General features: G+C 41.3%; 1 protein-coding gene across 3 annotated transcripts in view; it reads left to right on the forward strand.

The window, feature by feature from the left end:
• LOC119656881 (ABC transporter G family member 23) overlaps nucleotides 1–25,125 on the forward strand; it is a 224,617-nt gene that overhangs the window by 146,284 nt on the left and 53,208 nt on the right. For all 3 annotated transcript variants that reach the window (XM_038063545.1, XM_038063548.1, XM_038063546.1), the window contains one exon: nucleotides 6,440–6,604. In XM_038063545.1, the coding sequence (XP_037919473.1) occupies nucleotides 6,440–6,604 (165 nt within the window). The remainder of the gene's footprint in view (nucleotides 1–6,439; nucleotides 6,605–25,125) is intronic.

Raw genomic sequence — 25,125 nt, forward strand, 5'->3', positions numbered from 1 at the left:
GCACTCATCCATGAAAGATAAAAAACCCCTACCCCATTCCCCTGCTGAAGCTGGATTTGGTCCACTGAATCTATTGCTCCGCATACTCAGTGCACTGTGGCTATCGATGTCTTCCACCCTTGCTAGAACTTAAACACGTGTCGCAAATCTATGTTAAGTCGTAAACTGCCACGCAGACTCTAGTGCCTTCTTCAAGCATAGGATTAATTTCCATGCAAAAGAACATCTCACTTTCGTTTATCTGAAATTTTGGATAGATCGCAGTGGGTAGGAGAATCGATGCTTCTTTGATAAAGATCATCTAGATTTTGCCATCCTACTCTGATAAACTTAACCAACTTTAAAGGAAATTGTTCAGGAAGAAGTTAGCATATTTTGTAATACTTGAGACGAAATAAAAGTTGAGAGCAAAAGTGGATTTTAATTGTTTGGAACGGAGAGTGGCAAAACACCACAACCCCTGAGGTAAAATCCGCTCTCAAAGTGAAAATTATACAGAAAATCTGGGCCCACGAAAAGTTGCCGGCCCAGAGGGAATCACTGTCTTCCTACCACCTCTCATCAGGTCTGATCCTGCACGACGATTTAAATTTTAACTAACATGATCATTTATTTAATGGCGCTTTCGTATCTCCCTTCGTAAGCCTTTGTTCCATGAACTTTTTCAAAGAAGTGGAATCCTTAGCATTTTCAACGTTATGTAATGAACTATGGGGATTTCGCGAAAGTCAAACGACCATCCTGAGTGGTCGATTGCGACCTAGAGGATAGAACTATCCCAAGAACCTAAAAAATTGGCAAAATTGACCGCGCGCAAATACTGAAGCTCCATCGGAGCGCTCGGCCGACACGCCTCTGTGCTACCCAGGTTCCTCACAATTCCTCACCTGTCACTGAACAAAATTCACGTGTCTATACCAATGCATGGATTTACACCGGATTTGAAAATAATCAAACAAACATAAGGGTTCGCATTAGTCTAACGAATTAAACCAAAACGCGAGGAAAAATCTGAAACATGAAAATTAAAAAAAAAAACGACTGCATGACCGTGCGCGTGGAGCCGTAAATCTCCGAACCCGAGTGCTGCGATCGAGGACGGGAAATCCACGGCGCATCACAGTCTCGATCCCTGTTTCTTCTGCCTCAGATGGTTATTGAGGCGTGGCCCCGGAGTTTGTCGTTTGTTGTGTTTGTCTTACAGATCTAACGTCTCGTAGATGATTGACTTCCAGATGTCTCTAGATCTACGGGCCTTTGCGGCTATATGAGCTTCTGAGGAGTGTCCTCCCTGACCTTTTTGTTTTTGTTTCTTTTCGTTTCAGTAATTGAAAAATTCAATATTCTGCCCTCTTTGTCGGGATGAAGTGATGGGTCAAATGAATCCTTGATGAAATACGGAGGTAGTCGGTTACATGCTGTGCCGTTCTGTTCTCAACGATTCATCCTCTTTTTGTTTTCTGACTTCAAACGAAGAAGATCGAATCCTCGTGGTCCCCTTTTCTTTTTTATCTAATTCTCTATCACAAGGAGCAACTCGATTGTTATTTCCTGATTAACAAGCACTGTTGGCGGAAGTTTTTCTGTACACGTGTGAAATAAGTTTTGATGTTTTGATAACATTTTGACCATCACAAAATTCCCTGTAGTTCACTACCGTTGATTTTCAGAGGTACTTTCCTACTTTTTGCTTGCACTCACAATCAAGAATTTGATACTCATTGCCAATCGTTTATATTTTGTAAAAAGAAGTAATTTAAATGTGAAATGATTTGCCTACTTTTGTTGCCCCGTGATAAATTCCATTAATAATAATAATAATCGTTGGCGCAACAATCCATGTTGGATCAGGGCCTTGAAGTGTGTTAGAGCACTTCATTCAAGACCGTAACGGTACACTAGGAGGCAATGTGGTCAGCATTGCGCTTCCATTGAAATTTTTAAATAATAAAAAATATTGTTCTATTTGCATTTAAATGAATATTTACTTATAAACCTTCCATTTACGCCTTTATCGACTTAGGACACACTTTCTTGAAACCCATTGGTGTCCTAAGATGAAATATTCTAGAATTATAAATGAGTTTTCATTTTGAGGAGAATAATATAACCCATCTTCCTTTTCTTAACCTTTTTCCAGTTCACAAGCGCTATATACATATATGTAAACACATATGCACAGATAAATATTAGAGTTAGGCAGGTGAAATCACAAAAGTATAATATCACGTTATCATCCCTGATCGTGAATCATATATCACAACACCATCACATAACAGCGACTTCTTCTAACATCACGTAACATCACAACATCGCAGCATTACCTTCCTGCAGAGAAGTGATGACGGTATTGCTTTCGCTACAAGTAATGTTGGTGCCGATGTGATATCGCTAGATGAGGTAATACTAAACATCACCGAGTAACACTGTGATATATCTTTCTTGTTACTACAAGTGGTGGAGTTGGATGTCTAATGCCAATGCTGACGATCGCTTGTGAATATCTTTTTGCTTTAAATTCAGAGCAAATATCACTCTAGTGAAAAGTAATTTTTGGCAATATCAGCTTCCTGGTGTGATATGTGATGTTGGTGTTAAAATATCACATATATGATTAGAGGAATGAAAGGTGATATTTGTGATATTACTTTGTAATATCGTCATTCTCACAAATTGATGTGATATCACAGCTCCTACTAAGGAGCATCTCTAGCAAATAAATAAAGAGACTGTCAAAATTTGTCAAATTCCGCAGTATTTTTTTGCATCAAAGTATATATACAATATATCCTAAACCACATATTTTGACACTTATATTACCTATGTCGCAACTGGCGCGATCGATGAAAATAAATATTTTTCTATCATAAATAAATGTGGTAAATATTCTGCATATCTTTTAAGTAATTGTATGGTCGGTAAGCATATATTCATATGTAGGCACACGGGTTTTGAACAAATTATCTGTTTCAAATATACGAATATATACATATTTCTAAATAGAAATATTTATGCACTAAAGCTGTTTAAGAAACCGGTTCCTTTTGCAGTATTTTCTGAACACTTGGAACGTTATACCGCTTACGAAATGTCAATACCCATATTTGTATGATACAGACAATATTTGTTTAGTATTTCGGAAAAACAGTTGGTGAAAACGCTTAGACGCATTTACTACTACCAATGATTCCTGACCAGTATCACTCTTTTTCAAGACTTTTTGTATCTTACCCTCTTACGCTGAACCGAAAGTGGAGGTTTTAAAATGATCTCATCTTGAAGAAACTGGTCATCTATTTCCAGTTTTGAAGTGACAAATATGCGATTTTAAGCCTAAAACTCTATTCGAGCTAATAGATATCTTCTGCGCAGTACCAGAGGTAAAATTCAAGCAGCATAACAGGATTAAATTTGGAATTTCGAAATGTTGCGGTAGTGTTTCCTGGGGAACTCCGCTCAATATAACGCATTCATGCATGACACACAAACATACTTTACAATTATATCTAAATCCATCATTACATATGTGTGAAGTTGTTCAACCGCAATTCAAAGTGCATTTCACTCAACGCTTACTTCCTTCAATCGAAAAATGCATTTATCCATTTTTTACAAAGCTATTATATTTCCTACAGACGAAACCAACACAAAACAAATCATCTTCATTTTGCTACAAGAAAACGAAACTAGGTTATGCATCAATGTATCTCGTCAGTGATTTAATTTAATGTATACGAAGAAGATATAAACACCTTGCACTTTTTCTGGCCTCTTTCCGCCTTATATGTTTCATGTTTCATCACTATTATTCAATAACACTTCGCCGAGAGATAATGAAAGACAGAAAACTGGTTATTATGCAACATGGGTAACATAAAATACAAGCGTGTTCGGTGATTGTTTGCAGTGAATTCAGCGGTTTTTGTGCCTCCTCCTGGCTTGGCTACATACATATGATACTCCCAGCGTACGGGTACGAACATACTCATAGTGCAAAGTCTAGCAAAAATTCAACAACAACAACATTGTCGCTATTACATGTTTCGCAGACGTTGATTGACTGAGCGCTCTGTTTATAAATTTACTTAACTTCTTAGATTTTGTTTTTGGATAACATAACTGGCATCAGCCATTCAGATTGATTAATTTGAATGCGTGAAACCTGCGTTGGATATGTATGTTTCCTTCTCAAATTTGATTACAGTCATATGTCGTGTATTATGCAAAAAAGATAAATATTATGCTAACCGTTTTATGCAAACATACGCATGAGGCCTGAGGAAAGCCGATACTTACAATCGATACACTAATTAACCAATTTTACTATAAATGCTTCATGCAATAGTATCTTAAGCAAAGAAATGCAACTACGGGTATGGAATCCGAGTTCGTAGGGTGTTGCATATACCATGAATGTGCGTAATTGCCGTAGGATTAACATTTCTTGGACCGAAGGTGTTCTCTACAGTCTCTCAAATAATCCAAAGTTACTTGTCTTTCTTTACATCTAAGGTACGGCAATTCGGTCGTCCTAGTTGACTCAATGTAAAAAGATAAAATTAATTAGATTAGAATTAAGTTCATGTGGCGCAGCGGGTTTAACAACATTCGAAACAAATTTCGAATGTTGTTAACCTCTCTGCGCCATATCACTCCGCCCCCAGCAATTATAAGCTTTCCGCGTCCAAAAACTAGCCATGCTAAACCTCCATCGTCGTTTCCTGTCCAAGCCCACCCAACACCAGTCCGTTTTGAACGCGTATTTGTCTGGCCCCAAAACAAAGGACACACGAGAGATTGTGTGGTCTGAAGAGGCTATCCGCGCGTTCGATAAATCCCGACAGCAACTGGCTGATGCTACACTCTTGGCATTTTCTCGACTTTGTTGATGCCTCTGATATCGCAGTATGTGTTGCTCTTCACCAAAAGGTGAATCAAGTCTTGCAGCCGTTGATCTTCTTCTCCAGACAGTTAAACCCCGCTCAATGAAATTACAGCACCTACGATTAAGAACTGCGCGCCGCGTACTTGAGTATTAAGCACTTCTGCTTCTCCCTAGAAGTCGTCAGCTTCGACACCTGAGCCTTATAAGCCAGTTCATGTCCGACATACAGCACGTGTCCGGCAAGGACAACATAGTTGCTGACGCTTTGTCACGTGTCTCCGAGGCTAACATCCCCGGCTCACCCAACTTCTCGGCTATCGCCAAGGCGCAGGTAGATGGCGCAGTACTTGAGAGCCTCAAATCCAACCCCAAATACAAATTTCGGGAGTTGCTCATCTTCGGTTCGAACCTCTCTCTCTCCTGCGAATACTCGGAAAAGAGACCCCGACTATACATTCCGGCCACCTTTCGCAAGGAAGTGTTCCACGCGGTTCACGACTTAGCGTACCCATTCATCAGGACGTCAAATCGGTTAGTCACCGAGAAATACTTCTGGCCCTCCATGAATAAGGACATCAACTCCTGGGCCAGAGAGTGCATCGCATGCCAAAAGTGTAAGGTCACCAAGCATGTAAGAAAAGAAGTGGGCTCATTTCCCCGCACTACCAAGCGGTTCCAGACCATACACCTCGATATCGAAAGCCCTTTTCGAGTCTCGCACGGTTACAGGTATTGCCTTACAATCATCGACAGGTTTACGCGGTAGCCTGAGGTAATACCTCTGAAGGACATTATGACGCAATCTTGTGCCGAAGCTCTCTGTCGAGACTGGATCCTTCGCTTTGGTGTCCCTGCAGTGATCATCACTGACCAGGGAATGCAATTTGAGTCCACCCTTTTCTCGGAGTTAGGCAAACTTCTGGGATTCAAACGCCAGCGAACTACGGCTTACCATCCGCATCCGCTAGAGCGTTGGCACCGGACACTGAAAGCCGCCATTATGGCTCGCGATGATCCGTCCTGGACTCAGGTCTTGCTTCTCGGACTACTCCGGCGTCCTACCGGCGAGAGGAGTTTGCTGCCAGCCCCGCGGACCTGGTATAAGGGGAGAACTCAAGACTCCCAATTGATCCGGTCTTCGATAAGAGATCGGGTCTCACAGATTCGGGATTGCTGCGCCTGCTTAAAGACAACCTTCGCCACATGAAAGCCACACCTCCCGCAAGACCCTCGTGCGCACCTGCCTGCGCGCCCAAGGAGCTGGACACGTGCACGCACGTCCTGGTCAGAACGGATGCTGCCTCTTTATCCAGGCTGAATCCCTGTTTGTGCCCCAAATCAACGTCGCGTTCCCTTCGCCGTATGATGGGGAACGCAGTTCCGAGTTCAGCCGCTGAAACCTCTAGGTTTCATCTGGGGGCGGAGTGATGTGCCGCAGCGGGGTTATTCATAATCTCATAACATAACTTGTTAGTCGTCTATATTTTTTAATCTATATTTAACAAATGTTCAAATTTAATTCTTTATTTAAAAATGTTTCTTTTATTCTTCCAGGAGCAGTGATACAAACAATGCAAATGCAGACGATGGAGGGACATCTTGGTTTCGAAATCAACAACATGCCGTCTCTGTACGGCATGCGTTTAAATCTTATGGGAGAAAAAATAACATAAACCAAGTTTTGAACAATCTAAATATGACTGTTGCAAAAGGAACTATGTAAGTACAATAAAAATCTTTAATCTCTAATCTATTTTAAATAATTTTTGGAAAGAAAAGGATTGAGAATCAAAAAAACATATAATAGTGACTACAAAGGCATCACCTTATCTTAAAATTCCTTCCCGCATTATGTGTTAGATCCTCGTACCAAATAATTGAAATTTTTAACTTGAAGATACTTCGATTCATAAGGCAAATATAGGGGAACATATTTGGTGACTTTCCAATTTAAACATAAGCTATTTACCACAGCCTTCGCAATCTGCTAAATACACGACAGATATTGAATCTTACTTTCAATTTTCACTCTGCACTGCAGTTGAGGAGGAGCTAACTGTACTAACCCTACTTAGTCAGTAATGACCAATATTAAGAGGCCGATGACTATTAGGTATCTTTACATGCTATCAAAGTATCGAAAACCTTACATGCGAGCGGTTGATCCAGCAGGAATACCACAATCACCATCACTAGCGGCTTCAAAAATTTGTTTGTTATATGACGCATTCGAAAGTATCTTTTAGTTCTACCGTACACTATCTTTCGGTCTTAAGACTTAAATTTTCAACGTTTCAGAGGATTTAGTACAATCAAGACAGACACAGATACTTGATGCGTGAGGGCGGCTTTACACGATCAGTTTCCCATCAGCCTGGTATCAGTCTCAATCCACCATAAATCAACCCCACTACAGCAGACTGATTTTATATGGAAATTGAATTAATTTCGTCAGTCACGTTCACCAGTCCATAAGTTGTTGCCTTTAATAATAATAATAATCGTTGGCACAACAATCCATATTGCATCAGGGCCTTGAAGTGTGTTAGAGCACTTCATTCAAGACCGTAACGGTACACTACAGTACACTGTAGGAGACAATGTGGTCAGCATTGCGCTCGCCGAGATTATTACCCTGATTTGACTCAGGTACTCATTCACAGCTGAGTCGTTTGGTATCCGACGTCAAATCACGATACAAATCCCTCTGCAACCAGCGAGATTTGAACCGCGACCTTCCGTACGACAGCCTTGTGCTCTAACCCTTCAGCTATCCGAGCCTTTACACCCTCAATTAGACGGATGGCAGACTGATGTATAAATCCCGCCATCCATGTACAGTTCGGCCTGTCAGTTATGCCTGAATAGTCGGCACATGACCGGCGGCCGTCATTTGGATGGGATGAATTTAGCCTATCCGTTTTGACTGTTCAGTGCCGGCGATCGAACGAAAAATGATTCGGCCAACCGGTGAGACATATTTGGTTAGGAACTGTGCGAGGATTTCATGTTTGTTTAGGCTCTGAGGGATAACTTTATCGGCATCTTTTTTGCAAATGAAAATTTTCGATAAATCCTCACGCCAAAAAATACCTCAGGTTTGCATCTCAACGTCTTCCACGTCCAGAGTTGAACCGATGATGTTGCGGCTGGCCGGTATGTAGATGGTGCATTCAGTTCAAGTTGTGGACTGGTGCATTACGGGCTCTTCCGGAGTAAAACATCCGGCCAAACTGTACGTGGATGGCGGGGTTAACCGAGGTCGTTCGTACATAATGCTTTGGCTTAGAGGCAGATGGACGATCGTAAGGGACTGTCGGATCTTATTATCCGTGCTATAAACATGATGAGCTCTCTGGAAGTGCCGAGTTGTATGCGCCATGACAAAAGTAAATTTGTTAATACGCTAGTTCCGGAGGCAGAAGCGTTATTTTTTCAAAGATGCACAAGAAGTTATATCTGTCAATGGAGACCATCAAGCCAAGCGCAGTGATACTCATCGCTGCATCTGTAGTGGTTGCACTTCTGTTGCTTCCACTCGTACGGAAATCTTGGAAATCCGGACATTTTCTAGAGAGTGGAAGAAGGGGATGATCGTTAATGTTCTAAAAAAGGGCACCCATTTTGAGTGTGACGATTGGAGAGGTATCTGCGTGCTCCCTGCCGTCGCAAAGATAATAGTTAAAATAATCCTGGAACGCAGTAAACAACATTTCAAAAGTTTGATCGCCACAGAGCGGGCTGGTTTTAGCTCCGGATCCTCCTGCATCGACCACATCTATAATCTACGGATCAATTTGGAACAGTGCGCCGAATTTAGATCTTCGTTGCACCTGCTCTGCATTGATTCCGAGAAGGCTTTCGATTGCGTTAACGGGGAGTGTATCTGGCGGGGTTTACGTAAACGAAAAATTAAAAGCTATTATTGGGACCACGTGTTGCATTTAGGTATAATTTCGGAAGATTCTGAGGTCCAAAGCGGAATCTGCCGGGGTTGCTTCCTGTCACCGATATTATTTTTTCTTATTATCGGTGATGTTCTTCATGCTGCCTAGTCCGGAGGACGTGAAGGAATTCAATGGACAATGACATCTTTCCTCAAACACCTCGACTACGCTGATGGCATCTGCTTAGTCTCTCACTGGGTCGTGGACCTTGGCCAAATAGCTCTGGCTTTGGAAAGAGGGGCAAGTAGAGTTGGAATGAAGGTCTTCGCACTCTCCGTGTCTGAATTAATGGACAGAACATCGAAAGCGTCGATCAATTTGTATATCTAGGTTTCTGCCAACGGCGGCACCGAACTAGATGTTGCTGCCATATCTAAAGTCAGAAAATGTCTGCATTGTCCAAAATCAAGTTGACATTATTCTGGGCTAATGTTCTTTCGGTGTTGATATATGGAGGTAGCATATGGAAAGTGAACTACACTGTTACCCGAAAAATTCAAGTTTTCGTTAATACCTTTCTGTGTTTTATCTTCGGAGTATGTTGGCCTGACACCATTTCAAACGAAGAATTTGGTCGGCGCACAGGCTTGACACTCGTATGCGAGGTGATAGGAAGGCGAAAGTGGCATTGGTTAGGTCACAGATTAGATAGGGGTGGCAATTGCATTGCAGGCGACGCCATGCAGTGGAATCCAGTCTCTCAAGATGGTCAACGAGTAGGTCGTCCCAAGGGCACTTGGCGTAAAACAGAAGAGGGCGAGTGCGAGCGTCTCGGGAGGTTGTAGGTGAGTTGAAACGCATTTCAAGTAACCGAGCGGATGTGGTTGACGCTTTATACCCCACCAAAGTGTGAAGGATTACCATTCGCTCAAAATTATATTATACTTGTTTATATTTTGCAAAGAACAGGTCTGAACATCGAAGTCGATGGTAAACGACCAAAAGGCAGACCTAAGCAACGGTGGCTTGATACGCTGGATGGGGATTTGAAAGCCTCGAGATTGCACCCAGATCAGGCATTCGATAGAGCCAAATGGCGAAGCCGATCACGACGAGCCGACCCCGCTTGTGAACGGGACAAAGGCTGAAGAAAAAAGATTTTGCAAAGAACAGCGAGTTTGGAATCCATCTAAAGAAAAGAATTATAATGTATAAAATTTCAATCTTTGTCACAACGGAAGCTTATCTGCATTTCGACGATTGTCTTTACCGATATGTCTGAAAATCTGTGTTGTGGAGCGCATTGTCATAAAGGCAACAAGTTCGAAAGTTTGAGGGAATTATAGAAAGATATAATTACTGTATATAATAAGAACAATTCGATCGTTTTAAGGTCGAAATATTAGCATGTGCCAAGACCACAGTTCATTCTTCCTTCTGTTAATTAATGGCAAATCGAAATACTCCGATCGGAGGAAATGAAGCTTCACCGGAAGTTAACAGGGATTAATCAATTTTATATATGAAAAAGGACAAATAACTAGTGTTATAAGAGTTGGTCAATCAAGCTTGTGAATTTTTTTATAGAAATAAAGTGATGTTAGTCACGGCTTAATTTTAGCGTAGTTATCGATCAAAAGTCAACATATACAGGGAAGCATTATCAGAATACGCGGAAGAGAAAGAGTTGTCAATATCTCCAATGTTGCAACAAAAAAAAAGTCCCGTCAAATTTATAGTATTTGAAGAACTTCTGATTATTCGTCTTTGTAGCGTCAAAAGGCATAGTCCAGGATATCACGAGAATTCGGTGGTAGAAAATACAAGGTCTTTGTTACCATATATAATACATTCTACAGCACTGAAGCACTTTCCATTCTGAAAATCATTTTCTTGCATTTGCTGACCTTTGCTCGATACCTAAGCGAAAATTCAGTCGTGGCCATGACGACATTCTTATCTTTTAGTGCGCCTAACGGTCGTTGTTTCCTCAGTAGTTAACTTTCCGTCTTTAAAGAAATTTTCTCATTTTTAGAATAATTTCACTGGTGCTCAAAAAGAGAGGAAGCAATTTCGAATCAAAGCCTGTAATATATCCCAAAAGTAGCCTACATCACAAATTGGAACGTGAATAACGTCCAATAAGTGAATTTTCCAAGTACAGAAAACCGTTGATTTACTGAATGCGATTTAGTAGAAATTCCAGGGATCTTATTCGGAGATGAGAGTAATATTTCGGCTGTAGTTTTAGATTTCAGACAGCTAAACGCGATGAAAACTACAAACAGGAGGAGCAAACGGAACTTGTAGATGGCACGGGATGTCATTGCGGGTTAAGTACGAGGTAGCCAACTGACGAGTGTGTTGATTACACCTGGTTGCTTTTCTTCTGTATGTATTCCCATCTTATCCATCACATATGTCACGGCAACACAATAGTAGATGGGCAAAATTGTTCACGTGCAAGAACGTCGAAGATGCGCAATGCCTTTTTTCCACCATACAAATTCAAGCAATGCACCGGGAGACAAATCTCTTGCATATAGTCTTCTTGCTATGTACACAAAAGGTGCTGCATTCGGAAAAAATGGAGCAAAAATAAATATGAATCCAATTTACTCAGCAAAATTCGGATCGTTTGAGAAAGGATACAAAGAATTTTATGCACCATGAATGAGATTTGGGCCTATTGAGAAGTAAACCCAGTTATTCCGCTCCAAAATCGGGCAGGAAACTGTTGGCATCAATTTATTGGGATGCAAAATTATTTATTATTATCATCAAACTAAGATAACTGATATTATCTCCAAACTAATAAAATAATAAATGCAGATTATTATTGTAGCCTTTTGTCAAAAAAAGACTTGATCTATAGAAAAAAACATCGGGAAAATTAGTGAATAAAAGTATGAATTGTAGAAACACCCGCCCTATTCGGTAGAGGGCAGAGGGAGTTAAATACTCTGTAGCTTTGTAGCTGTTTCCATATTCCAAAAAAATATGCCTTTGAAACGATTTTCATCGAACGGAGAGGAAATATGGTAGCGTGGTATCGTGGAAACGTATTTGAACAGACTCCGGATTCTCTCTCTGGAATAAATCTATTGAAGTTCAGGAAAGATATGTATGAAAATGTATTCCAAACCATAAAATCGGCTTTTTCTAATCCAACGGCAAAGCTTATTGAAAAATCTGGTAAATCTGTTACACTTTAGAATTCACTATAGTATAAAACCTCCTAACTAGTCGGTATATGAGGTAATGTATTTGCATTTTTTGCAACGCAGAGAATTAGAGATCTAATTAGTGATTCGCCTGTCTATATATAAAACTATCTACATATATAACCATAAATTATATGATAATAATGATAAACTACAATTATTAGATTTAATGAGGCTACTGCTATATGACTGTGCTACCTCATTTGGCTTGTCTAATCAATTCTTACGTGATACGTATCTGGTTCGAAACCACTGCTAAAGATATTTATAAAACATTGTGAACAAAGTTACAAACGAGTGTATAGTACATATATACACATTTTTCACTAGGTGAGAAAAAAAATCAAGTCATAATTAATGCTGATTGTTGACCGTGACCTACATTAATACTTCAACAGAAGAAGTTCAAGTATAAAAGTTCAATGCCTACTCATATCGTGTTTCAAAATTTACTATTGTTGCAAGTTCCAGCCAATATGGTCAGATACGCTGAAATGTAGGTTTTTGTGTGAAGAAAATTAAAGTCAATGTACACATATGCATGTTTCCGATGACAAAAAAAACAAATCTTAACATTTTCGGACACTTTTCTGGGTTAATAAGGTTAGTGAGACGTTGCATTGTAAGGACTTTAGAAAAAGTATATTAAACTGAAGAACTTATGTTTTTGAAGGTTAAAAGACTTTTCACCTCGAAAGATTGACAAAGATGTATCTTAAGACAAACTTCTCAACCGCTCCCATTCATTGTATTTGGTTACAACATCTGCGTCAGCTATCTTTCTACATATTCGGACATATTATATGCAATTGCATATAGAAAGTCATATAATGTATTTATCTATATTTTGGATAATTTGTTTGTCTTTAGAATAAGATTAGTTTCATGGATTTGGACATTTTTCGTTTAGGGCTCAGCTATACGGTGCTAGGTTGTGAAGAAATTATAGAATGCAAAGACCAGCATATTCGCTTTTAATAGTGGAGGCATAATCGTTTGAGAATTATAGGGTGGTTTGCCTTGCACTGCTGATTTAACGGTATAAAAGAATAAACAATTGCTCAATTCTTTGAGAATATAGAGGATTGCATTCTATTAATTTTTTACTGAAAAATTCAAGAGCTACTTATAGGGTGACCTATAGCCAGAATTTTTCCAACAATAAGCCTGTAAGACAAAGACTTTAAATATTCCGATTTATAAATTTTTAATAGCGGCGTTTTAATAGCACTAGATTTGCCATTATTTTTTGCGCATAGCTTTATAAGAAGAGTGTAAATTGCTAGTGAGGTCAGAAGGAAGATAAAACTTAGCGTCAGCAACAGCACTGTAATTATGGTTCAGTGAAGTGTTGGCAGTAGCACTACATATATGCATAGGCGCTTACGTAGATTTCTTTTTAAACCATTTACATAACATTTCATAGGTTTTTAAATATGAATTTTTTATACATAAACTGGAGTGACCATGACATGCAGGGCATACATCAACTTCCAATTGAAGTATGACAGCAAGTTTTTCTGTGAAAATGGATGTTTTTTCGCGTTTGTGAAAGACAAAGTACTTGTCTTGATAGATTACTGAATAATGTGAATAAAAATAAAACCTCCCTATAATGACAGAGTTTTGCCGTCTAATTTGGTAATTTGGTAAAATACATATTTTGTCATGTGACTATGCTCTAATGAGTATATACTTCCTTCAGAGTACAACTTTAGATATCAGCAGACCAAAAATTTACTTCCCTACTTTACTACACAAACTCCTAAGACCGTGACTGCTATTATGAGGGGAGGGGGGGCAGAGTCCAGCCGGCTATAGCTCTCCCACCTTCCAGCTAAAAATCTCTCTTTGGTCTCCAAAAACTGGTTTACCCAGTGTTCGTAATCTATTTCTAGCTAGAGCTGCGCAATCGCAAAGGAAGTGTGTGAGGGCCCCCCCTCTTTCCAACAGCTTCGGCAGTACGGATTGTAGGGTATGCCAAGCCTGGCAGCATGGTCCCCTATGAGCCAGTGCCCCGGGCAGACTGTCGTAATCTTGTATGCATTTACACGCGTTTGCACAGGAGCTCTCATGATCGGGTCAAATCTTCCACAGAAGAGAGGAATTCTCCTAAGACATCCCATTCCCGGTTCGCATTGTATCGGTATACCTCTAATAAGGTTTTGTTTTGTGTCTACATCACGGCGAGCAAACCATACTGAGCCCAGTGTCACCACGTGGAGATTCTCCTCGGTCACGTGGCACAGGTGGTAAACCTTAGCTATCTAAGGCCCGCGGCTGCTAAGTAGAGCGAGTAGATTCCGTCCTTGACAGTCGTCAGCGAGGCACCGCCTTTACCTGCCGAAGGACTGCCAAGAGCAGAGCCCCGCCTGGCCAATCCGTCAATCCGCTCATTCCCCTCTATATTCCTATGTCCATGTTCCATCGCTGAAAAATACTGTGTCATAACTTTGCAACACGCCGCCGGTCGTCCACTCTCCCCTGGTTGGAAAGTCCACAGCAAAGTTTCCCGTGAAGTTCAGGCGTGTGGCATAGTTCGTAGACAATGCCCAGATTTCCCGAGGTACTTTATCTAGGATGTTACTGCGGTCGTAGGGCTTCGGACTCAAGTAGTCTGACGGCACTACACGCTAAAACGCATTAATGTAGATGTCTAAGGGAAGGAAATGCAGGAGTACAATGAGAGTATCTGCCGGTCAGGACTGCAGAGCCCTAATAATACCTGCATACGCGGTTCTGTGAATCCCATTAAGCTTCGTTCCATTTTACTTTTTGTTCAAAGCCTGCCACCATACTATAGAGCCGTACGTCAGGATGGGACGCACCACAGCAATGAATATGCGGAGAACCATCCTCGGCCGGAGACCCTATGCCTTTGCAAAGGTTCTTTTGCAGGCATAGAAGGCTATACAGGCCTTCTTAACCTTCGGTTCTATGTGTAATCTCCAATTTAGTTTTGGATCCAGGATTACACCCAGATACTTTACATTATAGGAAAGAACCAATTTTTGTTCATTCAGCGGTGGTAGGTGAAATCAGGTACCATTGTCTAGGTGATAAATAGTATCACTTCCCTTTTGGTTGGGTGTATGCCGAGTCCGCATCTTGCGGCCTACAGGCATACCTTTGGCAACGCTCTCTCTATGATCCCTGAGATTAATATTAGTCGTTGGCATACGCCACAACCCGCTGCTGTCCAATATTCGCAAAATTTCGTCCATCACTATTAATCAGAGTACTGGAAAGATGTTTACAGCTCTGGTCAAGTGGTTCCCTCCGAAATCCAATTGGATTATGCTGGTACATAGCATGGATATAATCCAATTAGTAAGATACCCCTCCAAGTCAAGCCTTCCTTGATGGCGTTGGTAATAACGTTGTTGAATGCTCCCTCTATATCCAAGAAGGCAGCTAGGGCATACTGCTTGTACTGCAGTAATCGCCCAGCCGTGCCAATCACCTAGTGGAGACCCACTTTGGGTATGAAAACCACTCATGCGCGTCTCGAGGACCATGGTACTTATCCTAAAAAGATAAGATACAGCTCGGAGATTTATATGCGGAGAAGCTGTATAAAGTCCAGCCGATTTTGTCCTCAGTAATTACCGATTTAATAGCCTCGCACCGTCCACTCTTGCAAGTAGCCATCGATAATAGCGGTGAGGTAGATGGGAACACCAATCGTCGCCAGAGACTTTCGTATAAGGTTCCAATTGGCCGAGTTAAATGCATTCCCTTATCAATGGTTGATCTGGGTTTACGGAACCCATACTGCCAATCTGAAAGGCGACACTGGAGGGTAATCTATTATAAATAATCCGCTCCAACATTTTTCCCACAGGGTCTAGAAGACATATGGGTCTATAGGAGGACGGTTCCCCTTGAGGTTTGCCAGCCTTAGGCAGCTGCACCAGCTTCTGCCGCTTCCATGGTGCAGGAAAGATACCCTCGGACATGCACGTTTCGAACAGCTCCGCGAACATATCCGGTCTACATTTGACGGCAAGTTTGAGGGCCTTATTCGGTATCCCGTCCAGACCCGGGGCTTTGCTATCGCCTATTCGACTGCAGATCTCTCGCAGCTCGTCCATGGTGACTGGTGGAATCGGCGGGGAAATAATCCCTGGATTATTTTCAACACGAGTATAGGGCACGTGATCGGCCTCTGAATCGTCCTGTCACGATTTTATAGGCGCTACCCCACGGATCTATATCCGCTTCCCAACAGAGCTCCTTAAAACTTTCCCTTTCACTCCGCCGGATGGCGAGCTTGAAGTTCTTGCGAGGTTCCCTATAGGCATGCTCCTTTTACTCTTGGTCGATACTACCTATTGCCTTCTGAGCCGTTCGTCTGGCTTTGTAGCAAATCGATCGAAGGCTGGCAAGTCCACTATTCCACTAATAATTGGGTGTTCTAGTGGAGAATGAGCATCTCCTAGGATGCGTCACATGCTTTAGAAATGCTCTGTGTGACATGGAGAAATCTATTCGTCGAGGTGCCTGCTTTGCTAGGCAAGTCTAGCCATACCTCCTCATCCATCGCTTTTACAGACCATCCTGATGTTCTTTTGGATTTTGGCTTCCGGGGAGCGGGTCTCCTGCTTTGTGGCTGCGTCCTTAGTTCAAAGGTGATTGCCTGGTGGTCGCTGTACGTGATTGCCAGGACATGTCACGTGCCAACGCAGGGCTGACAAAAGTCAGATCTACAATTGAACCAGTTCCCCCTTTTCGATAAGTGTTTTCATCGCCTTCGTTGGCCACAACTACATCTAACTGGGCGAATGCTTCCAATAAGCACCGCCCCCCTTGCGTTAGTCTCTTTGCTGCCCCCCCTCGATGGCCCACGCATTAAAGTCTAGGCTATCACATCTGGACTTCGTCCTCTTGCTTCGTGAACAAGATCGTCTAACAGGTCTTCAAACTCAGGCAGTGTGAGGCTCGGTGGAGCGTAGCAGTTGTATACATATATACCGCTTATTTTTGCCCACACAAAGCCACTAGCCGCCTGACCCATGCTATATTGCTCCGTCTATCCGTTTGTCTGTCTGTCTGGAACTGGACCGAAGGGCCGGCTGAAGGAACGGTGGATTGTTATGCTGGATGGCGATTTGACAGCCCCGCGACAGCATCTAGATCAGGCCTTTGAGCAAAGTAGCCCAAACGATCAAGGTTGTCGACCGTACTTTTCAACGGGGCAAAGCTTGAAGGAGAAGACTTCACAGAGGAGGCAACAGGAAACAAACATTTTCAAACAGCACAAGATACCTCGTCACTTTGTCCACTATTCAGCCCTATGAGTTAGGGCTTAAGAATACACTCAAAGTTCTCCTTGCTCCTCGTAAATGGTGACATAAAGGGATAGAAAATTGTGGTCAAGCAAGGAGCAAATTTCGAAACTCTACTTCTATCAACCCGGATAGGGAATAATCTCACTTCTAAGACCTCTGGTTGTCTTGACTGTAAGATTCCGGTCCAGATTGAGGGGTATCGAAATTATACAGTGCTATACGGGGACAAAGATTCCGATATAGTGGAGAAGAATACATTCTGTAAGCAATTACAAGCAGTTCAGAAGAGACTTGCTGAAGATAATACGATGGTGGGGATATCTTGTCAACGGTAACGATAATGATGGTGGTAACGATAATGATGGCAGCCTCAAAATGGACCACGATCTAATGTTTGCTCACCTTTGCTTGCGTTTTGCGTGCACCAATCTTCCCAAAGTTAGATAACTGCGATCTCTCAAGTTTAACATCGATCACTTTTATGAGACAGCTGTTGCGAGTACCTCACCACCAAAAATACTCCTTTCTTCGGTACTACTTAGGTCGTCAGCTACGTCCCGAAGAGGCATCACAAGGTCTAGCTGTCTAACGGATCATGGAAGTGGATCGATAAACGGAAGGGGTTGATGACTCTATTGATCTCTGCGAGTGATGCCGAGCGTGGTAACTTCGTGAAATCTTGCGAAGTCCCGGGATAATCAACATAGTATGCCCCAAGGCAAAAGGGAATTTGCTCTTTGCTGGTCAGGGAAACACAAGCTGCCGGATAACGTTATGATTACATAAGTCGATTCCACATCACGAAATAACTTAAATGTGGTTGCAACTCTTTCGATTGTCCTTGAGAGGCATTCACGACGAACAGCTGAAGAGTTGCGAGGAATACTTCATCACGGTTCTTAACAGTATTATATTCGGCGAAGTTCTGTCTCTTGGCTGGTCACCGTTACATGTAGGTATGGACTTTCCAGTGTCTGTCTGTCACACCCGATTTATTCGGAAACGGCCGAATCACTTGTCACGAAATTCGGAGAAAAGATGTGATCTGTGAATAGCTTTACATATAGCAAGTGACGCCATTTTATATTGAGTTTGGAGAGGATGGCAGGGCTCCCCATGTATATGAAAGGGGGTGTAAATTTATTTTTCACACAATATAATTGTGTGGGGTATCAAATGAAAGGTCTCAATTAGTACTTTTCGAAACTGATGATATTTTTGATATTGGGTGATACATTGGGGAGTGAGGGTTCAAAATGTGTGCCCTAAAAAGTGTAACAGATCGTGTTCTCAGACCTACCCAACCGAAAAATCTGAAAAAAATCACAATGGTGTATTTATACAAAATCTAGGCCTCAAAATATATGTCATTCCGATATTTACTCAAAGAAAGTTAATAATAGTATATTATCAAGGCGCAGTTGGAATTTGGAGACATATCAACGAATTTTTTTTTTGAGGATGCTGGGAGTCATGGTTCCGCACCCACTTGGTGACGGACCGTACCAGATGGGAAGCAACTTACTTCTTCTTTTTTAGTCCACGGACTCCTCCTTTTTGATTTAAACACCCAAGCTTTCAAAGAAGAACGAAAAAGTTGACTGATGGTTTCGTCCAGGGCAGACGCTGCCTCACCTCTGCCCTGGGGGAAGCGTAACCGAAAGTAACGACAGATGGTAATTGCTCCACTTAAATATATTTTTATATCAACGAATATTTAGAATTTTTAGGTATGCACGAATGGGAAAACGTGCATAGAATCAGATCAAAACAAAATCTATACACCCGATGCGTCCAGCTTCCGGTATTCCTGCTTACTTCTGTCTGAAATAAAATCATTGAGGCGGTTGCAACCTAGTCCAGCAAGTAAATCAGTATCCTCTGCTGCTATCGTCATGGAGGAGATATGATTCTTATAAGTCAGAAATCCTTATTTGTATGACTGTATCTCCTAATTCTATTTTGAGAGAGAGACCTAGACATTCTCTAATGTAATTGAAAATTTAACGAAAGACATTGATTCTGATATATCCAAAAATGGACTGGGAGATGAAAAGCATCAATAATAATTTTCCCACCTTCTTATTACATCGAATGACTCGGAGTCCTCACAACTTGGGTCCCGATTCCAAATATAGGGGCTGAGGGTAATTCCGTGGAGAATCTAGATTAATCAAAAGATTGATCTATAAATCTCCACTAAACTGGTGAACTCGAACTCTGCCCCTTTTCCTTAAATTCTGTAGATTTTATATTTATATTATTTATAGGCATTTAAAGGTTTCAAAAAGATTTCTCAATTTTTTCCAATTTTTTTATATCGTCAGCGTTATTTAGTTTTAGACATTACCCAGAAGTTTTCCATCGTCCTCTGTGTATAACTTAGTAAATATTCTTATATCGAAAGAACATTTTTATAGCCTGCAATTAAAGAGAATGAGAAAATTCAAGCCCCGGAAATCAGATAAAAGCATTGCTCAAAGTGATTTTTAGATTTTGGGGAAACATATATATCATCAACTATATTTAGAAAGATACTAAATGATTTTTCTATTAAGAGTCACTTTTTGTTAGGATGTTTTAAAAATATTCAGATGAAGAATTGTTACGAGTGAAACTTCTAAGCTGGAGCCTGTCAAAAGGTACCCAGATTGATCAAATAATACCAAAATTGTATTACAATGGATACTCATTAGTTGGTATTTGAAATGGATGAATGGAAGACTTAGGCTATCTTATTTTTTTTGTATGCCTTCGATGACTTTCATATTCTCTCTAATTCGAGACAGTAAGTCCATCTTTCCCCAGTAAAATGCTTTTAAAAAAGCAATAACGAATGCCATTAAATAGATTGTATGTCTGCATAAGTAGATGAACCTTAAATTGGTTTCAGTAGGACTTTGCCCTCTCTTAAATACCGATTCCGGAAATTTCTAATCATCATCAATCTAGTCATCTCCAAATTATAAGATGTGTCAAATTCAAACTACAACAACCCCAAATAAAAAGAACATTTACCTTTATTATTTTTAGAAAAGCTGGTTAGCTTGCAGTTAGCGTATGTGATTACTTAACCAATTAACAAGATTTCCGAGCAAATTCAAGAGCAGCAAGAGTATGACGTGGATAGTGTGGTTTCTTTATGGCTTAAATAAAGCAGATGACAAGTACATTTACGGTCATAAAATGATGCAAAAAATGTAACAAATAGCCACTAACAAAAAAGAGTAGAATTCCCTCATTACTATTCTGGGGACAATTCAGCAATTTTTACCTGACTCATTTGAACATACTCATGTGAGTACGTGTGGGATTTAAATGGAAATATTCAGTTTAAAACCATAAAAATGCCATGATTGTCACAAAGTTTTAATGTTTTGCACATACAACGCCATTGATGTCATTTCTGTAACTAAATTTTAGCATATGACATTGGGGTTTTGACGTACACGGACAGTAGTTCCTTAGAAAAAAGGAAGCTTTTTAAAAGTATGACGTTTGGACAATGCAATTAGCAAAGAACACGCTCGCAAATGTAATTTATTTATGGTCAATGTCTTCATTTGAATTAGAGATGTGCAATACTTTAGAAAATGTTCCCCCAATTTTGACACTTTTGAAACCTAAACATGAGGTGCTAAGTGGTGTAAATTATACAATTCCTAGATTTTGATGTTCTTTTTTACTGAGATTGAAATAGCAGATGCTCTAAGAGAAAATAATACTTTAATTCAACCATGTGCCACTCTAATGTTTTATATGTAAAATGCTGAACTACATGGCTATCTGCGTCATATAGTATAATAGTGCAGTACCAGCTCGAAAATTAGAAAAGACCAAATTTGGCCAACTCTAATTCCTTAAAATATCTAATTTCCAAGCGTTTTTAATAATGACAAAAATAAGGTCCGGAGGCTGGAAAATGCTCAAAAATCTCATTAGACTCGCCGAAAGGTAGTGCCGTTCTATAGTAGGGAGATGCACACTGAATGCTGTCATAGAGGTTGTGAATGCTGTTCATTGAGCAGACTCACCTAGCGTTGATTTCGACGTCCCTCGTAATGCTTGATGCCGGCTGCATGCTAGGCACAGTAGAAAATATATTCCACATGCCAGATTGCCTCCTGTGGATTTTGAGATATTATTGAAGAGACCGTTCCCTGCTCTATGAGATGCCGGAGGGTCAGAGAAGGATGGAAATTTGGCCGGGGGACCCACCCAAAGCACTGCCCTCTGAAATTAACTTTACGATAGCGACAGAGGTGTCTCCCCTAATCTTTCATAGGGATGAGGTTGCGGCACTTGTTGCCAAATGCACAGCAGACTTGGCATATTAATGTGAAGAAACTGAGGTAGTCGTCTTGACTAAGAAGAGAATTCCGAACCTGCAGCTGGTGTTAAATAGTTTATTTCGATGCCCGATTCAAAGATGAATTTTTCGAGTAATTCAAAACAGCAGCGGACAACTACGCTGTTAGAGTTTGGGTTCTATGGCGCGAAGGTTTGAGCTGACACTTTTGTTGAAAAAATGTATCGCCAGCGCACTGCGCACATCTAGATAGGGGAGGGGTTCTTTGGGAAACCTACCCCGTTCTAACAAGAAAAAGTATAAAATTTCGGAAAAACCATTTCTGAAAATTCATTTTAGCTTTGATTTTGACGGAAACTTTTAAACGTTGTTTAGTGATTGAAGTAAAAAATACAGTAGCTGCTCGAAAATTAGAAAAAAAAATTAGTAGAGCTAAGCAAACCATTAGCAAAATTAATTGCCTATGTATCATTCTGTTTTTCGACTCGACCTACCCTTAGTTCCTACAAGAATCAGGAAACCATATATTGTGTATTGTGCTATTCAAAAAACTTGTAATTAACCTGATCTAGCAGTTGGAATAGTTCAGTAATTCCTGTCTAAGTATTAGAGCAGTACGTGGAATATTGTCTTCTCCTTAATGGCCACCTCCCTCGGCTATATATATGACAATGCTATCGGCACAGTGCTCCAAAGTTTCTTCTAACTGGATTGCAGTACAGCCTAAGAAACTGAATATCTTTGCGGATTGCAGCTTTCTTCAATGTTACCTTCGCTGCTGAGGTTGCGGTTCTAATGTTAAATAGCGAACAGTACCAGAACACCCCGGACTCAGCCACATGGTGGTCTGACTTGTTACGAATCACAGTAACTGAGTTTGGCTCCCCACTTCGGGTTCAGTCCAAGGCCGAGGAGATGACTTTGCCTGCATTTTAGATTTAGGGATAACGCTTTTCAGCGATTTTACCAGCCCAGGCTGCAAAGAAAGCATTCCCGAATTCGCAGTAGAATCAGTGGTGTCATCAATGGATGGGCTACGAGTTCTGGAAGGCTTTCCAGCGAATGACCGTCAATAGGAAGGCACCAGGAGTACACCAGGAGGTGTTCTCCCATCGGGGGACGCACTCTTTAGGGCAATCAACGCTTATCTGGAGAGGGTAATTTTTCTTGTCGCTGGGAAGTAAGGAGCTGCCGTCTACCGATAATTTTCCATGCTTGATGCAGTGGGGGAAACATTGGAAAAGCTCATGAGGAGTAAATTCACCGAAGCGAACGGGCTTATCCTTATGACTAACGGTTGAGTATCTTGGATTTGCCTGCAGCTTGAAGAAGAGTTGTTTCGAGTTTCGGCCTTATCTGGTGGGGGGAAACGTTAGGGGTCCTACCATTAGCATGAGACGTCTTGTCATGAATGCAGCGCAGTCCGTTTTATTCAATAGTGCGTAGGTTAAAGCTGAAGCATTTAGTAAAGTGGTGTATCGCATTTGCCTTGTACAAGTTCAGATACGGGACATTTAGGAACTAATGTCTGCCTACTACGTTCTCTCAGAATCGGTAGTAACGGTGGTCGCAGGAGTGACTCCCATTACCCTCCTTGCCAAGGAACGTAAAACGATTTACAAGTGCAAAGGAAGGGCTCAAGGGATGTGGTTGCTCGTGAAGAACGACAACATTCTCTCAGGATGCAGATAGATTGCGCAGCTTATCAGTAACTTAGGTCCGTGTTTGAACCGAAAACATGGTAACATTGATTATTCCTGTAAACAGGTTCATAGGGGGCGTAGAGATTGTCAGCATTATTGCACACAGCAGTTACGATTTCCTCAATGGGTGATTTGCAATGGGATGATGGATGAACCCGTGGAAATTAAGATGGGATTCATCGGCAACTATACGCAAGTTAAAGGTAAACTCTCCACGGACAGCAGTTGTCAGAAAGATGCTAAGGAGTGCTGTCAAAAATAGATCCCTTTTGGGTATTATCTTTAGTCTCTTGTTGCGAAGAAACGAGGAAATATCTTTTAAATAGAAAATGAAATCGGATATTAGATCTTTTACTCTAATTTTAGATCGGCTCGTGTAAATAAATTGTTTGCTCTAATTTCCCGGCTTTTCAAGTTTCTATGGGTTCTAATTGGTTATTACTTGAAATTGATGAAGTGGCGTTCCACAACTGGTGTCCTTTGTGATCGACGTATCAACGAACGTCTCAAATCTAAAATTTACCGCAATGTCGTTCGTCCAGTCGCTCTCTATGGTTCTGAGTGTTGGCCGACCATAAAAGACAATGAACGGCGTCTCGCGGTAATGGAGACGAAGATGCTACGTTGGACTAGTGGCGTCACACGTTTAGATCACATCCGAAATGAGGATATCCGCGATCGTTATAGGGTTGCACCGATCGTGGAAAAGTTGCGAGAGAGGCGTCTTCGATGGTATGGTCACGCAATTCGTGCAAACGAGAATTCACTTGCAAAGATTGGTCTGAACATCGAAGTCGATGGTAAACGACCAAAAGGCAGACCTAAGCAACGGTGGCTTGATACGCTGGATGGGGATTTGAAAGCCTCGAGATTGCACCCAGATCAGGCATTCGATAGAGCCAAATGGCGAAGCCGATCACGACGAGCCGACCCCGCTTGTGAACGGGACAAAGGCTGAAGAAAAAGAAGAAGACTTGAAATCATGTGATTTTTTGACGACGGGGGTTAATGAAACAAGCAATATCGCCGTTAATAATAGTGATCTACCGAGAACTCAAGGATTCAAGTATCTCGGGTCAATACTATCAGACAACGGTGAACTGCGCCATGAAATTGTTTCAAGCACCAGTGCATCTTGATTTGCCTCCTTTTTGTAATCTAGGTATAAAAAAACGTCTAAAAATGTAATTTTATTGCCCCTGTCACCTTCTTTGGTTCTGAGTGTTGATGACCACCAAAGACAATTAATAACGCCTCGCAGTAATCCAGGCAAAGATGTTGCGTTCTATAGTGGCGTAACACGCAATGATTACAAGCGAAATGAGGACATCTGCTGTCGATAAGGGGTTGCAGCGATCGTGGAAAAATGATGATTGAGGTGTTATGGACACTTAATTCGCGCTGATGGAAACTCCTTAGTTAATATTGGCCTGAACCAAGGACCTAAGCACAAGGAGAGCAAATCAAGTGTTTAGGTGGCAGAGAATATCATTGCGTATTCGCGGGCTAGGAACGAGGCAACTTACTGGCCTTTGGCCCCTGTGGTTGGTGTTGATGATGATGATCCCACCCCGAAAGTCTATAAGGGCAATATCTATGGTAGAAAAAGAAGACGAGGCAGACCCTGTCTAAGATGGAGCGATGGCGTAGGTCAGGACGCCAGACAGCTTTTAGGGACATCGAATTGGTGGACCTCGGCACAAAACCGGGATATCTGGAGTTCCTTATTAAAGCAGGCCTAAACCGGATACCGGTTGTTGCACCGTTGATGATGATAACGATTATTCATCAGTTGATTTTAAAAGCCGTGTGAATTGATTTTTATT

The sequence above is a fragment of the Hermetia illucens genome, chromosome 5, assembly GCF_905115235.1.
Source record: "Hermetia illucens chromosome 5, iHerIll2.2.curated.20191125, whole genome shotgun sequence".
Classification (NCBI taxonomy): Eukaryota; Metazoa; Arthropoda; class Insecta; order Diptera; family Stratiomyidae; genus Hermetia; species Hermetia illucens.